The following is a 16,474-nucleotide window of genomic DNA, read 5'->3' on the forward strand; positions in this document are numbered from 1 at the left end:
TATCCCGACAGGAGTCAATCTAATTTTCACCAAATGCGAAAGAGAGATATTTTACTAAATATCTTCGAAACTATCGATTTTTTAAAAAAAAGTTTTAAACAAAAAATGAAGCTTATTAAAAGCTCTACAAAAAAGGTTATATACATTTTTCACCTAAATTTATTATTTTGGATGTTATGACCCAAAGTATCCCGACAGGAGTCAATCTAATTTTCACCAAATGAGTAAGAGAGATATTTTACTAAATATCTTCGAAACTATCGATTTTTGTAAAAAAAGTTTTAAACAAAAAATGAAGCTTATTATAAGCTCTACAAAAAAGGTTATATACGTTTTTCACCTAAATTTATTATTTTGGGTGTTATGAGCCAAAGTATCCCGACAGGAGTCAATCTAATTTTCACCAAATGCGAAAGAGAGATATTTTACTAAATATCTTCGAAACTATCGATTTTTTAAAAAAAAGTTTTAAACAAAAAATGAAGCTTATTAAAAGCTCTACAAAAAAGGTTATATACATTTTTCACCTAAATTTATTATTTTGGATGTTATGACCCAAAGTATCCCGACAGGAGTCAATCTAATTTTCACCAAATGCGTAAGGGAGATATTTTACTAAATATCTTCGAAACTATCGATTTTTGTAAAAAAAGTTTTAAACAAAAAATGAAGCTTATTATAAGCTCTACAAAAAAGGTTATATACGTTTTTCACCTAAATTTATTATTTTGGGTGTTATGAGCCAAAGTATCCCGACAGGAGTCAATCTAATTTTCACCAAATGCGAAAGAGAGATATTTTACTAAATATCTTCGAAACTATCGATTTTTTAAAAAAAAGTTTTAAACAAAAAATGAAGCTTATTAAAAGCTCTACAAAAAAGGTTATATACATTTTTCACCTAAATTTATTATTTTGGATGTTATGACCCAAAGTATCCCGACAGGAGTCAATCTAATTTTCACCAAATGAGTAAGAGAGATATTTTACTAAATATCTTCGAAACTATCGATTTTTGTAAAAAAAGTTTTAAACAAAAAATGAAGCTTATTATAAGCTCTACAAAAAAGGTTATATACGTTTTTCACCTAAATTTATTATTTTGGGTGTTATGAGCCAAAGTATCCCGACAGGAGTCAATCTAATTTTCACCAAATGCGAAAGAGAGATATTTTACTAAATATCTTCGAAACTATCGATTTTTTAAAAAAAAGTTTTAAACAAAAAATGAAGCTTATTATAAGCTCTACAAAAAAGGTTATATACATTTTTCACCTAAATTTATTATTTTGGATGTTATGACCCAAAGTATCCCGACAGGAGTCAATCTAATTTTCACCAAATGCGTAAGGGAGATATTTTACTAAATATCTTCGAAACTATCGATTTTTGTAAAAAAAGTTTTAAACAAAAAATGAAGCTTATTATAAGCTCTACAAAAAAGGTTATATACATTTTTCACCTAAATTTATTATTTTGGATGTTATGACCCAAAGTATCCCGACAGGAGTCAATCTAATTTTCACCAAATGCGTAAGGGAGATATTTTACTAAATATCTTCGAAACTATCGATTTTTGTAAAAAAAGTTTTAAACAAAAAATGAAGCTTATTATAAGCTCTACAAAAAAGGTTATATACGTTTTTCACCTAAATTTATTATTTTGGGTGTTATGAGCCAAAGTATCCCGACAGGAGTCAATCTAATTTTCACCAAATGCGAAAGAGAGATATTTTACTAAATATCTTCGAAACTATCGATTTTTTAAAAAAAAGTTTTAAACAAAAAATGAAGCTTATTAAAAGCTCTACAAAAAAGGTTATATACATTTTTCACCTAAATTTATTATTTTGGATGTTATGACCCAAAGTATCCCGACAGGAGTCAATCTAATTTTCACCAAATGAGTAAGAGAGATATTTTACTAAATATCTTCGAAACTATCGATTTTTGTAAAAAAAGTTTTAAACAAAAAATGAAGCTTATTATAAGCTCTACAAAAAAGGTTATATACGTTTTTCACCTAAATTTATTATTTTGGGTGTTATGAGCCAAAGTATCCCGACAGGAGTCAATCTAATTTTCACCAAATGCGAAAGAGAGATATTTTACTAAATATCTTCGAAACTATCGATTTTTTAAAAAAAAGTTTTAAACAAAAAATGAAGCTTATTAAAAGCTCTACAAAAAAGGTTATATACATTTTTCACCTAAATTTATTATTTTGGATGTTATGACCCAAAGTATCCCGACAGGAGTCAATCTAATTTTCACCAAATGCGTAAGGGAGATATTTTACTAAATATCTTCGAAACTATCGATTTTTGTAAAAAAAGTTTTAAACAAAAAATGAAGCTTATTATAAGCTCTACAAAAAAGGTTATATACGTTTTTCACCTAAATTTATTATTTTGGGTGTTATGAGCCAAAGTATCCCGACAGGAGTCAATCTAATTTTCACCAAATGCGAAAGAGAGATATTTTACTAAATATCTTCGAAACTATCGATTTTTTAAAAAAAAGTTTTAAACAAAAAATGAAGCTTATTAAAAGCTCTACAAAAAAGGTTATATACATTTTTCACCTAAATTTATTATTTTGGATGTTATGACCCAAAGTATCCCGACAGGAGTCAATCTAATTTTCACCAAATGCGTAAGGGAGATATTTTACTAAATATCTTCGAAACTATCGATTTTTGTAAAAAAAGTTTTAAACAAAAAATGAAGCTTATTATAAGCTCTACAAAAAAGGTTATATACGTTTTTCACCTAAATTTATTATTTTGGGTGTTATGAGCCAAAGTATCCCGACAGGAGTCAATCTAATTTTCACCAAATGAGTAAGAGAGATATTTTACTAAATATCTTCGAAACTATCGATTTTTGTAAAAAAAGTTTTAAACAAAAAATGAAGCTTATTATAAGCTCTACAAAAAAGGTTATATACGTTTTTCACCTAAATTTATTATTTTGGGTGTTATGAGCCAAAGTATCCCGACAGGAGTCAATCTAATTTTCACCAAATGCGAAAGAGAGATATTTTACTAAATATCTTCGAAACTATCGATTTTTTAAAAAAAAGTTTTAAACAAAAAATGAAGCTTATTATAAGCTCTACAAAAAAGGTTATATACATTTTTCACCTAAATTTATTATTTTGGATGTTATGACCCAAAGTATCCCGACAGGAGTCAATCTAATTTTCACCAAATGCGTAAGGGAGATATTTTACTAAATATCTTCGAAACTATCGATTTTTGTAAAAAAAGTTTTAAACAAAAAATGAAGCTTATTATAAGCTCTACAAAAAAGGTTATATACATTTTTCACCTAAATTTATTATTTTGGATGTTATGACCCAAAGTATCCCGACAGGAGTCAATCTAATTTTCACCAAATGCGTAAGGGAGATATTTTACTAAATATCTTCGAAACTATCGATTTTTGTAAAAAAAGTTTTAAACAAAAAATGAAGCTTATTATAAGCTCTACAAAAAAGGTTATATACGTTTTTCACCTAAATTTATTATTTTGGGTGTTATGAGCCAAAGTATCCCGACAGGAGTCAATCTAATTTTCACCAAATGCGAAAGAGAGATATTTTACTAAATATCTTCGAAACTATCGATTTTTTAAAAAAAAGTTTTAAACAAAAAATGAAGCTTATTAAAAGCTCTACAAAAAAGGTTATATACATTTTTCACCTAAATTTATTATTTTGGATGTTATGACCCAAAGTATCCCGACAGGAGTCAATCTAATTTTCACCAAATGAGTAAGAGAGATATTTTACTAAATATCTTCGAAACTATCGATTTTTGTAAAAAAAGTTTTAAACAAAAAATGAAGCTTATTATAAGCTCTACAAAAAAGGTTATATACGTTTTTCACCTAAATTTATTATTTTGGGTGTTATGAGCCAAAGTATCCCGACAGGAGTCAATCTAATTTTCACCAAATGCGAAAGAGAGATATTTTACTAAATATCTTCGAAACTATCGATTTTTTAAAAAAAAGTTTTAAACAAAAAATGAAGCTTATTATAAGCTCTACAAAAAAGGTTATATACATTTTTCACCTAAATTTATTATTTTGGATGTTATGACCCAAAGTATCCCGACAGGAGTCAATCTAATTTTCACCAAATGCGTAAGGGAGATATTTTACTAAATATCTTCGAAACTATCGATTTTTGTAAAAAAAGTTTTAAACAAAAAATGAAGCTTATTATAAGCTCTACAAAAAAGGTTATATACATTTTTCACCTAAATTTATTATTTTGGATGTTATGACCCAAAGTATCCCGACAGGAGTCAATCTAATTTTCACCAAATGCGTAAGGGAGATATTTTACTAAATATCTTCGAAACTATCGATTTTTGTAAAAAAAGTTTTAAACAAAAAATGAAGCTTATTATAAGCTCTACAAAAAAGGTTATATACGTTTTTCACCTAAATTTATTATTTTGGGTGTTATGAGCCAAAGTATCCCGACAGGAGTCAATCTAATTTTCACCAAATGCGAAAGAGAGATATTTTACTAAATATCTTCGAAACTATCGATTTTTTAAAAAAAAGTTTTAAACAAAAAATGAAGCTTATTAAAAGCTCTACAAAAAAGGTTATATACATTTTTCACCTAAATTTATTATTTTGGATGTTATGACCCAAAGTATCCCGACAGGAGTCAATCTAATTTTCACCAAATGAGTAAGAGAGATATTTTACTAAATATCTTCGAAACTATCGATTTTTGTAAAAAAAGTTTTAAACAAAAAATGAAGCTTATTATAAGCTCTACAAAAAAGGTTATATACATTTTTCACCTAAATTTATTATTTTGGATGTTATGACCCAAAGTATCCCGACAGGAGTCAATCTAATTTTCACCAAATGAGTAAGAGAGATATTTTACTAAATATCTTCGAAACTATCGATTTTTGTAAAAAAAGTTTTAAACAAAAAATGAAGCTTATTATAAGCTCTACAAAAAAGGTTATATACATTTTTCACCTAAATTTATTATTTTGGATGTTATGACCCAAAGTATCCCACAGGAGTCAATCTAATTTTCACCAAATGCGTAAGGGAGATATTTTACAAAATATCTCCGAAACTATCGATTTTTGTAAAAAAAGTTTTAAACAAAAAAGGAAGCTTATTAAAAGCTCTACAAAAAAGGTTATATACGTTTTTCACCTAAATCTATTCTTTTGGATGTTATGACCCAAAATAGCGCGACACCAAGTGCGCCTACACCTAATGCGTTCAAATCGTATTTTTTGGAGGTACCTCAATCGAAATTGAAAAAATGCTTAGACTTTTGATCTAAATGCATCCAAAGTGTATTGATCTTAATGGAGAATATTTTGAAAACTAATAAATCAACTTCCAACGCGCTCTATTTACTATATGAGGCCATGGACTTAGTTTTCAACAGAAATTTGATTCTAGAAAAGTTTTTCTTAGAAATAAATCGATTCAAGCCGTCGATTTATCCAAAAAAATTATTTGTTGCAGGAAAAAAATTCGTTTTTGAATTACAACGTATCCTGCATCCTCACGTTACCTCCTTATCAAAGACAGGGCTACGGACGTCTGCTCATAGATTTCAGTAAGTGTATTTTTAAAAATACTTTCGCAAAAAAAATATATTTAGTGAAATTAACAACAAGTTTTTACCAAATACCGAAATAATTGAAAATATCTATTTAGGTTCGTCAGTTGAACGTGAATCACCCTATATAAAACACGTTCGACCAATAATTCGCTTTAATTTTCCACTGTGGGTAGTAACAAATGACATGAATCGTTCATACCAACTATCGAATAATAAAATAACTAACAATCAGGCGTTTTTTTGCGTTGAAACAATTATCGTATTGTATAACGACAAGGTGGCTGTCAAATGTCATTTAATGCAAGACAAATTAATTAATTGTATTTCAAATCGGATAATTTATTAATAATAAACTGTATATACAGGGTGTCCCACGACGAGTTAAAACTATCTGTATATATGGCAAAATATTTATAATAAAATCATGAAAATTTCTACGTTTGGGTTTTCGGATACTAGCTTTTTAACTAAAATATTTTCAAAGATGGCTGACTTCCGGTTCTACCGGAAGTCTACTGTAATTTTGTTATTTTGAATAGAACACACTGTATATTAATACATTTTTTAAATCTACCAAAAATTTTAGTATACTTTTGTCTAAAAATTTTTTTCGAAAAATGTTTACTTTTTGAGTTATTAATTCTTTTGTAAAAAATTTGACCTGGTGTAGATCCTTATAAATTATTTTTTTACGAGGATACCCTTAAAGATATGAAAATGATTTCTGTTCGTTTGCTTTAAGCAAGGTCAGAGGTATTTCAATCTATATTGAAAAATTTTTGATTTTATACAGGGTATGTATAAAAAAATGTTCAAAGTTTAAGAAAACATTGATTATCTGGATAACGGTGAGGTTTAGGTATAGGAAAGTATATACATATTTGCTTTATTTTTTACCCCTGAATGTATTAAAATAGAAAAAAACGGGTGGTTCTATTTAAAAAAATGGAGAAATTTGATATTTATGAAGTTAAACTTTGAACACTTTTTATACACACACTGTATAAAATAAAACATTTTTCAATATAGATTCAAATACCTCTGACCTTGCTTAAAGCAACCGAATAGTAACCATTTTCATATCTTTAAGGGTATCTTTGTAAAAAAATAATTTGTAAGGGTCAAATTTTTTACAAAAGAATGAATAACTCAAAAAGTTTGCATTTTTCGAAAAAAGTTTTTAGACAAAAGTATACTAAAATTTTACGTAGATTTCAAAAATGTATTATTATATAGGGTGTTCCATTTAAAATAACAAAGTTCCAATCGACTTCCGGTGGAACCGGAAGTCGACCATCTTTGAAAATATTTTAGTTAAAAAGTTCGTATCCGAAAACCCAAACGTAGAAATTTTCATGATTGTACTACAAGTATTTTCCCATATACAGATAGTTCTAACTCGTCGCGGGACACCCTGTATAGTAGGAATGGATTATAAAACGAAATAATTTCCCAATACGTCTCTGATTAAACCCGTCTGGGTTGTTAGACGGGTTGAATTGTTTCTATCTTTATTTAACATCTACCGACCTACCCTAATAAACGAGGGGTTGCTAAAGAGCCGTAACGGGCATCGACTAGACGTCCACCCTCTTTTATTTACCTCCATAAATCTGAAAAATCACCAAAGTTTTCGTATAAAATTGATACTCGTACGAGTTTTTGTTAAAGGGGTTGTCGTACATTTTTTTTTATTCACCGAATTAATTTTTTTTTGCAAAAAATCATTCATCAAAATTTATATTATTTATAAAAAAACGTTTTTCCAGTTTGAATTGTTATAGTCCATTCATTTAGCACGCGAAGTTATACAAGTTTTCTCTTTTAATTATTTTAGATGAATGGACTATAACAAAATAATTTTTTTTAAATATATTAACAAAATAATCGTTTTAAACGTTATTAACAATGATTTTAATCGTTATTAACAAATATTTTAAAATCATATTAAAGGAAAAGTTTGAAAATTAAATATCGTACATTTTTTTATTCATCGAATTAAATTTTTTTTTTTAAAAATCCTTCATCAGAATTTATATCATTTATAAAAAAACGTTTTTCCAGTTTGAATTGTTATAGTCCATTCATTTAGCACGCGAAGTTATACAAGTTTTCTCTTTTAATTATTTTAGATGAATGGACTATAACAAAATAATTTTTTTTAAATATATTAACAAAATAATCGTTTTAAACGTTATTAACAATGATTTTAATCGTTATTAACAAATATTTTAAAATCATATTAAAGGAAAAGTTTGAAAATTAAATATCGTACATTTTTTTATTAATCGAATTAAATTTTTTTTTTAAAAATCCTTCATCAGAATTTATATCATTTATAAAAAAACGTTTTTCCAGTTTGAATTGTTATAGTCCATTCATTTAGCACGCGAAGTTATACAAGTTTTCTCTTTTAATTATTTTAGATGAATGGACTATAACAAAATAATTTTTTTTAAATATATTAACAAAATAATCGTTTTAAACGTTATTAACAATGATTTTAATCGTTATTAACAAATATTTTAAAATAATATTGAAGGAAAAGTTTGAAAATTAAATATCAATTCGAAACAGCGAGTTACTGATCTGTATAGTAGAAATACCGATTTTATCCCATCTCTAAAGTTTGGGAAGCTGTGGTAAAAGCTCCCCCCCAACAGTTAGAACGGATGGGGATGGGCAGGACAGACAGACTTCAAAATACATAGTCGCGAAAAGGGATTGGGATCGGCTCACACCCCATTCCATTTTCAGTCTAGCCGGGTCATGGAACTGATTTGAAACGCAGGGAAGGCTGACGATATCTGCGTGAACATTTTTCCATGACAATAGACAACAATGGTTTTGTTGGGGTTGTTGTAATATTTTTAGTTTTATATATTAGAATTCGTAATTTCGAATGAAACAACTTTTTAAAAGCTTTTGTTTTATAATTTTTGAACTAAGATCTCTTTTTTAAAACGAGCAGTAATCTATCATCATTCGACGATCCTGATCCATCATTTTTTGATCCTGGGGGAAGTGCTCCCTATAAAACAAAAACTCCGATTGCCACGAAATTTGGTGTTTCCGGTTGCTTATTCAAAAATTTCGTAACTGGGGGTCTTTCTTGACTCTTATCACTTCTTTGGGGTCGGTTTTGCTCCTAACCAATATGGCGAATTCAAAATGGCGACCGGAAGTCGTCTAATTAACTCCGATTGCCACGAAATTTGGTGTTTCCGGTTGTTTATTCAAAAATTTCGTAACTGGGGGTCTTTCTTGACTCTTATTACTTCTTTGGGTCCGGTTTTGCTACTAACCAAAATGGTGATTTCAAAATGGCGACCGGAAGACGTCTAATTAACTCCCGATTGCCACGAAATTTGGTGTTTCCGGTTGTTTATTCAAAAATTTCGTAACTGGGGGTCTTTCTTGACTCTTATTACTTCTTTGGGTCCGGTTTTGCTCCTAACCAAAATGACGAATTCAAAATGGCGACCGGAAGACGTCTAATTAACTCCCGATTGCCACGAAATTTGGTGTTTCCGGTTGTTTATTCAAAAATTTTGTAACTGGGGGTCATTCTTAACTCTTATTACTTCTTTGGGTCCGGTTTTGCTCCTAACCAAAATGGCGAATTCAAAATGGCGACGGGAAGACGTATAATTAACTCCCGATTGCCACGAAATTTGGTGTTTCCGGTTGTTTATTCAAAAATTTCGTAACTGGGGGTCATTCTTGACTCTTATTACTTCTTTGGGTCCGGTTTTGCTCCTAACCAAAATGGCGAATTCAAAATGGCGACCGGAAGACGTCTAATTAACTCCCGATTGCCACGAAATTTGGTGTTTCCGGTTGTTTATTCAAAAATTTCGTAACTGAGGGTCTTTCTTGACTCTTATTACTTCTTTGGGGTCGGTTTTGCTCCTAAACAAAATGGCGAATTCAAAATGGCGACCGGAAGACGTCTAATTAACTCCCGATTGCCACGAAATTTGGTGTTTCCGGTTGTTTATTCAAAAATTTCGTAACTGGGGGTCTTTCTTGACTCTTATTACTTCTTTGGGTCCGGTTTTGCTCCTAACCAAAATGGCGAATTCAAAATGGCGACCGGAAGTCGTATAATTAACTCCGATTGCCACGAAATTTGGTGTTTCCGGTTGTTTATTCAAAAATTTCGTAACTGGGGGTCATTCTTGACTTTTATTACTTCTTTGGGTCCGGTTTTGCTACTAACCAAAATGGTGATTTCAAAATGGCGACTGGAAGACGTCTAATTAACTCCCGATTGCCACGAAATTTGGTGTTTCCGGTTGTTTATTCAAAAATTTCGTAACTGGGGGTCATTCTTAACTCTTATTACTTCTTTGGGTCCGGTTTTGCTCCTAACCAAAATGGCGAATTCAAAATGGCGACCGGAAGTCGTCTAATTAACTCCGATTGCCACGAAATTTGGTGTTTCCGGTTGTTTATTCAAAAATTTCGTAACTGGGGGTCATTCTTGACTCTTATTACTTCTTTGGGTCCGGTTTTGCTCCTAAACAAAATGGCGAATTCAAAATGGCGACCAGATGTCGTGAAATAAACTCCTATTGCGACAAAATTTTGTATCCGGGGGTATTTCAGGTTGCTTATTACGAAATTTCTTATCTGGAGGTTTTTCCTGACTCTGATTACTTCTTTGGGGTCAGTTATTTTCCTAACCAAAATGGCGACCGGAAGTCGTCAAATTAAGTCCGATTGCCACGAAATTTGGTATCTGGGGGCATTTCCATTTGCTTATTACGTATTTGGGGTTGTTTTTTTTCCTTACAAAATGGTGACTTCAAAATGGCGACCGAAATTAGTGAAATAAACTGCGATTTCCAAGAGATTTGGCATTCGGGTGTTTTTCCGGTCGCTGATTACGAATTTGGGATTAGTTTTTATCTAAACAAAATGGTGACTTCAAAATTAGTGAAATAAACTGCGATTTCCAAGAGATTTGGTATTTGAGGGTAAGTCCCGATGCTAATTCCATATTTGGGGTTGGTTTTTTTGCTAAAAAAGAGGCGAGTTCAAAAGGGCGACCGGAAATAGTTAAATGAACTCCGATTGCCACGAAACTCGGTATTTTGGGGTTTTTCCCGATGCCGATTACGTATTTGGGGTTAGTTTTTTTTTCCTCAACAAAATGGCGACCGGAAGTAGTAAGTTGAGTTCCGATTACCACGAAATTTGGTATCTAGGGGTTTTTTCAATCGCTGATTAAGTTTTTATAAACCTGATTAGAGATCAGGCCTATAAAAACAATTTTTTTGTGGAGTTTCTTATTGCTAAAGCATTTTAAAAAGTTTGGTTATGCAAAAACGTCCCATTTGACATTTCCAACGAAATCGTTTGACAAAGACAATGTTCGAGGCTATAAAAAAGAAGATGAATAATTGACAAGTGGTTTATATTTAAAAAAAAAGTCAAATTTCAGTATTTCTAACGCTACAATTGAAAAAAACACCGTTAATAGTGATAAGATTTTTATGTGAAAATATGCAGACGGTTTTTATCGGAAAAAAAACCTTTTTGTCCTCGAGGCGTTGTAGTAATGTGGATATGTAACCCTTATTCAATATCGTACGTATGTAAACCGTGGGGATGGAAAGTTTGGAAAAGGTATAATTATTATTATTGACTTAACTTTCTTCTCTATTCTCACACCTTTCCTAATAATTCCCTTCGGCACTAATACGCAGTCACCACCCTTGTCAGAATCGCTTGGATATCTTCAATCGATTCAAAATGCATTTTCGGAAAGACGAAGAAATCGCAAGGCGATAAATCCAGCTGATGGAGTGGTCGTTTTGGAAGCAAGTAAACTCAACGTGAAGTGGCTGGACGTCTTCTACCATTGACGTTCGATGTTGTTCTTGCTTTTCTGAAAGTTTCTTGTTATTATTGATTACGTATTTGGGGTTAGTTTTTTCTTAACAAAATGGCGACCGGAAGTTGAGAAGTGAACTTCGATTGTCACAAAATTTGGTATCTGGGATTTTTCCAGTTGCTTATTACGTATCTGGGGTTAGCTTTTTTTCCTAAACAAAATGGTGACTTCAAAATGGCGACCGGAAGTGGTGAAATCAATTCCGATTACCACGAAATTTGATATCTGGGTGTTTTTCTCGACGCTGCTTACGTATTAGGGGTTAACTTTTTTTCCTAATAAAAATGGTGACTTCAAAATGGCGACCAAAAGTAGTGAAATAAACTCGGATTTTCACGAAATTCGGTATCTGGAGTTTTTTTACTACGCCGAATACGTATCTTGGGTAGGTTTTTATCTAAATATTATGGCGACTTCAAAATGGCGACCGGATATAATTAAATGAACATCGATTGTCACGAAATTCGGTATTTGGGGGTTTTTCTTGATGCTCATTACGTATTAGGGGTTAGCTTTTTTTCCTTACAAAATGGTGACTTCAAAATGGCGACCGGAAGTTGAGAAGTAAACTTCGATTGTCACGAAATTTGATATCTGGGTGTTTTTCTCGACGCTGCTTACGTATTAGGGGTTAACTTTTTTTTCCTAATAAAAATGGTGACTTCAAAATGGCGACCGGAAGTACTGAAATAAACTCGGATTTTCACGAAATTCGGTATCTGGAGTTTTTTTCCTACGCCGAATACGCATTTGGGGTTTGGTTTTTATCTAAACAATATTGCGACTTCAAAATGGCGACCTGAAATAATTAAATGAACGTCGATTGTCACGAAATTCGGAATTTGGGGTTTTTTCTTGATGCTGATTACGTATTTGTGGCTGGTTTTTTTCCTTACAAAATGGTGACTTAAAAATAGCGACTGGAAGTAGTGAAATAAACTCCGATTTCCACGAAATTCGGTATCTGGAGGTTTTTTCTTACGCTGAATACATATTTGGTGTTGGTTTTTATCTAAACAATATGGCGACTTCAAAATGGTGACCGGAAAGAAATGAACGTCGATTGTCACGAAATTCGGTATCTGGGGGTTTTTCCTGATGCCGATCAAGTATTTGGGGTTGGTTTTTATCTAAACAAAATGGCGACTTCAAAATGGCGAACGGAAATAATCATATGAACGTCGATTGTCACGAAATTCGGTATCTGGGGGTTTTTCCTGATGCCGATCAAGTATTCGGGGTTGGTTTTTTGATGAACATAATGAGGAGTCAAATAAAACAAAATTTGGTACAGTACGAATGATTTTTAATTGTCATGCATTTTCATTTGCTTTTTAGTCACTATCTACATCTATTTCATCGCTATTTTCATCATCAGATTATTTATACCACGAGCCTGGCATCAATCTCATATTTGGTACGACTAAACTATTCATTAAATTCTTGATTATATGGAGACGTTTCGTTTCGATAATTTCCATCTTCCGACGTCTTCTAATATCTAAGTTTTTTGAGGTTATACGAAAAAGAAATACCATTTTTCCAGGTACTGGATGCAATACCGTTTCAGACGACTATCGTATTGTAAAAAATTTTCTTGTTATCCGACAAACAAAAGCGCTTTCTCCAAAACTAAAAAAACAATTAACCGGAACGGAAAAGATCGAGAAACCGCCAAAAATAAACTAAAATCGAAAGATAAAACGGACGTTAAACAAAAACAAACATTCCGACCAAACCTCGATCCAATTCTCGAAGTACAACAATCGGAATCTGATTCTTTCGGTACAAGCGATCCTTGGAAAACTAATCGCAGGTGTTTATGTAACGTTTTATATCCGTTACGAAAAAAAATATCGAAAGAATCGGTTAGAGGAAGCGGAATACGTTCAAACACAATAACCGAAATAGAAATCACGAGAATGCGCAACGAAGATAAAACAGAATTACAAAACAACGAAAATCCCAACAGAAATAGACGAACGCCGAAATTGTACGATCACAAAAAGTACGCAGACGCTTCAAGGACGAACCAGGACGACAAAACTTCCAAATACTCCCAAGACGTCGATCTCAGGATAACGAAAATAACTCCACAACCGAAACCGAAACATTCGCCGCGCGAAAAACCCTACAAAGACAATAAAATAAAAACGGAAGATAAACACAGACCAAACAAAACGTCTAAATCGCTGGAAGAAAATATATTCGAAGAAGAAATGACGCCAACCAAATTGGAGCAAGACTTTAAAGTCAAAAACGACGACGTTTCGAAATATCTATGCGAAACCTTGATTCCATCATCGGAGGAGTCGAAGTGCGAAGCATTCAAACTACCGCCAACACCCTACAACAACCACATGTTGTATTTATTACCAATAAGACAGTGTACGGAAACGGAAACGAATATGCGAGTGATCATTCTGCAAGTAGATCCGATCGGAACGAGATATCTCCAAGATAATAATCAGGGAAAGAATACAGAAAGCAATAAACAAGATACAAGTAAAGAGGAACGTTTCACGCAAACCGGTATATCGATTAATCGTTTGAACGATTATTATCCTTCATTCGAAGATTTCGAAATTAACGATACGTACAAAGACGAACAAATCCAAACCGATAATTCGGTATATCCGAAAACGAGATTATTGAGTAATTTCAGCGTATTGAATTCGAATTTTCCCCAGATGTATCGCTTCCAAGGCGATAACGGCATTTTCCCTAATATATATCCGACAATCGATAATCGGGGCGACGTAATCGATAAAAATAGTAAAGAATTCGACGTGGATTCATTTAAAAAACCTTATAGGTACGAAGAAATCGATAAATCGGCCCAAACTAACGCTCGACAAGTGTATCCCAAACAAACTTACATGGTCTATTACGAAAATAACCTTTCGCGAAATAACAAAGAAGAATACGTCCAAACCTGCAACAGCGACGAATTATTCCGAACGAAACGTCAATTTTTAGACGCCGAAACTATCACTAAACGATCCCTCGATAAATTTTCCCGATTACCGCAATTAATAGATCGAGAAAAACGCGATAAATTATGCCAATACAACGAACCGATACGCAAAGCCATAGAATACGGTAGAAATGATTGTAGATATTTCGTAGCTTCGAAATCTGGTATCACGAAAGTCGCCTCGACGTCCGTAGAAAATATAAACGACAGAAAAGTGGCGGCGACTTCTATATCGTCGACTTGCTGCAATTGCGCCGGCTCGCATCTATTTAACAAACAAAAAACTTTCAGATCGACTTCTTCGTCATGTACTTGTTTAACCGAAGACGATACCCCGCGAGTCGTAGAAAAAACCGCGTCTCGATCTCGCATTTGTTGTTGTAGAACTGCAGATAGAATTAATACCGCGGTTAACACGAACGATAAATTTAATCGGGATCCGAAGTTTGTTCGCGCCGATTCGTCCGGGGGGTACGGTACGTTCGTCGAGATGCACGAAATGGGTAATTGCGTAACGCAATTGGACAAAGCTTGTTTTTGTTTGGATTGTTTCGATCGGAAGGATGATGCGGAATCGAAACGCGACGAAATTTGCGAGTGTTCGAAACGGGGCTGTAATGAGAAATATACCTCGCATAAAATTTTGAACGTGAATTATTGCGGTTACGTTAAAAACGACGATGAAGTTAAGATGCCCGGTAAATTCCAAATTGTTTATAATTCTTTATCCGGTAATTATAAGTGGCAAGAAGAAGCCGAGGTTAAGAATACCGAAGACGATGATGATAACGTACACGGAGCTAACGTGTCGGGAAAAAGACCGAAAAGCGCGTGAATTTCGAAAACGAATTTCGATTATAACTTTTTATATATAATCCCAATGTTTGTTGATTTAATTGTGACGTTTTAATAAACCCTATAGTTCGATGTGAACTATCGAAATCGTTTCATTAAATTTCCGCCGACCCCCTACGTTGGGGTCGGCGAACTTTAGTCCTAACCTTCAAAAGATACGTTTGACAGCTGTCATACTGTTAGTGTGTGAGTTATGGCGTTTTGAGTGCGGCGACGTTCGTTATTTTGGAAAAATTATGTCGATAAACATTAAGGGGACCTTCAAAAGATGTGTGTATACGTTTGACAGCTGTCATACTGTTAGTTTGTGAGTTATGGCGTTTTGAGTGGAGCGACGTTCGTTATTTTGGAAAAATTATGTCGATAAACATTGAGGGGACCTTCAAAAGATGTGTGTATACGTTTGACAGCTGTCATACTATTAGTTTGTGAGTTATGGCGTTTTGAGTGAAGCGACGTTCGTTATTTTGGAAAAATTATGTCGATAAACATTGAGGGGACCTTCAAAAGATGTGTGTATACATTTGACAGCTGTCATACTGTTAGTTTGTGAGTTATGGCGTTTTGAGTGGAGCGACGTTCGTTATTTTGGAAAAATTATGTCGATAAACATTAAGGGGACCTTCAAAAGATGTGTGTATACGTTTGACAGCTGTCATACTGTTAGTGTGTGAGTTATGGCGTTTTGAGTGCGGCGACGTTCGTTATTTTGGAAAAATTATGTCGATAAACATTGAGGGGACCTTCAAAAGATGTATGTATACATTTGACAGCTGTCATACTGTTAGTTTGTGAGTTATGGCGTTCTGAGTGAAGTGACGTTCGTTATTTTGGAAAAATTATGTAGATAAACATTGAGGGGACCTTCAAAAGATGTGTGTATACATTTGACAGCTGTCATACTATTAGTTTGTGAGTTATGGCGTTTTGAGTGGAGCGACGTTCGTTATTTTGGAAAAATTATGTCGATAAACATTGAGGGGACCTTCAAAAGATGTGTGTATACGTTTGACAGCTGTCATACTATTAGTTTGTGAGTTATGGCGTTTTGAGTGAAGCGACGTTCGTTATTTTGGAAAAATTATGTCGATAAACATTAAGGGGACCTTCAAAAGATG

At 32.7% G+C, this 16,474-nt stretch overlaps 2 protein-coding genes across 2 annotated transcripts in view; both read left to right on the forward strand.

Moving 5' to 3' along the window:
- Positions 1–16,474, forward strand: part of LOC130893172 (histone acetyltransferase KAT7) — a 34,791-nt gene that overhangs the window by 14,660 nt on the left and 3,657 nt on the right. Inside the window, exon 7 of the mRNA XM_057799052.1 lies at positions 5,523–5,616. Coding sequence (XP_057655035.1) covers positions 5,523–5,616 — 94 coding nt within the window. The remainder of the gene's footprint in view (positions 1–5,522; positions 5,617–16,474) is intronic.
- On the forward strand, positions 10,985–15,435 carry LOC130893173 (uncharacterized). The gene is made up of 2 exons (XM_057799053.1): positions 10,985–11,256; positions 13,071–15,435. The coding sequence occupies exons 1-2, from the start codon at positions 11,189–11,191 to the stop codon at positions 15,334–15,336; spliced, it is 2,334 nt and encodes a 777-aa protein (XP_057655036.1). The 5' UTR covers positions 10,985–11,188; the 3' UTR covers positions 15,337–15,435.

This window comes from Diorhabda carinulata, chromosome 4 (genome assembly GCF_026250575.1).
Source record: "Diorhabda carinulata isolate Delta chromosome 4, icDioCari1.1, whole genome shotgun sequence".
NCBI lineage: Eukaryota > Metazoa > Arthropoda > Insecta > Coleoptera > Chrysomelidae > Diorhabda > Diorhabda carinulata.

Bases quoted from the DNA above. Each gene is read 5' to 3' on its own strand.
- LOC130893173 (XM_057799053.1), top strand. From the start codon at position 11,189: ATGTGGATATGTAACCCTTATTCAATATCGTACGTATGTAAACCGTGG. The intron at 11,257-13,070 runs GTATAATTATTA...CCATTTTTCCAG, and splicing joins GGATGGAAAGTTTGGAAAAG to GTACTGGATGCAATACCGTT.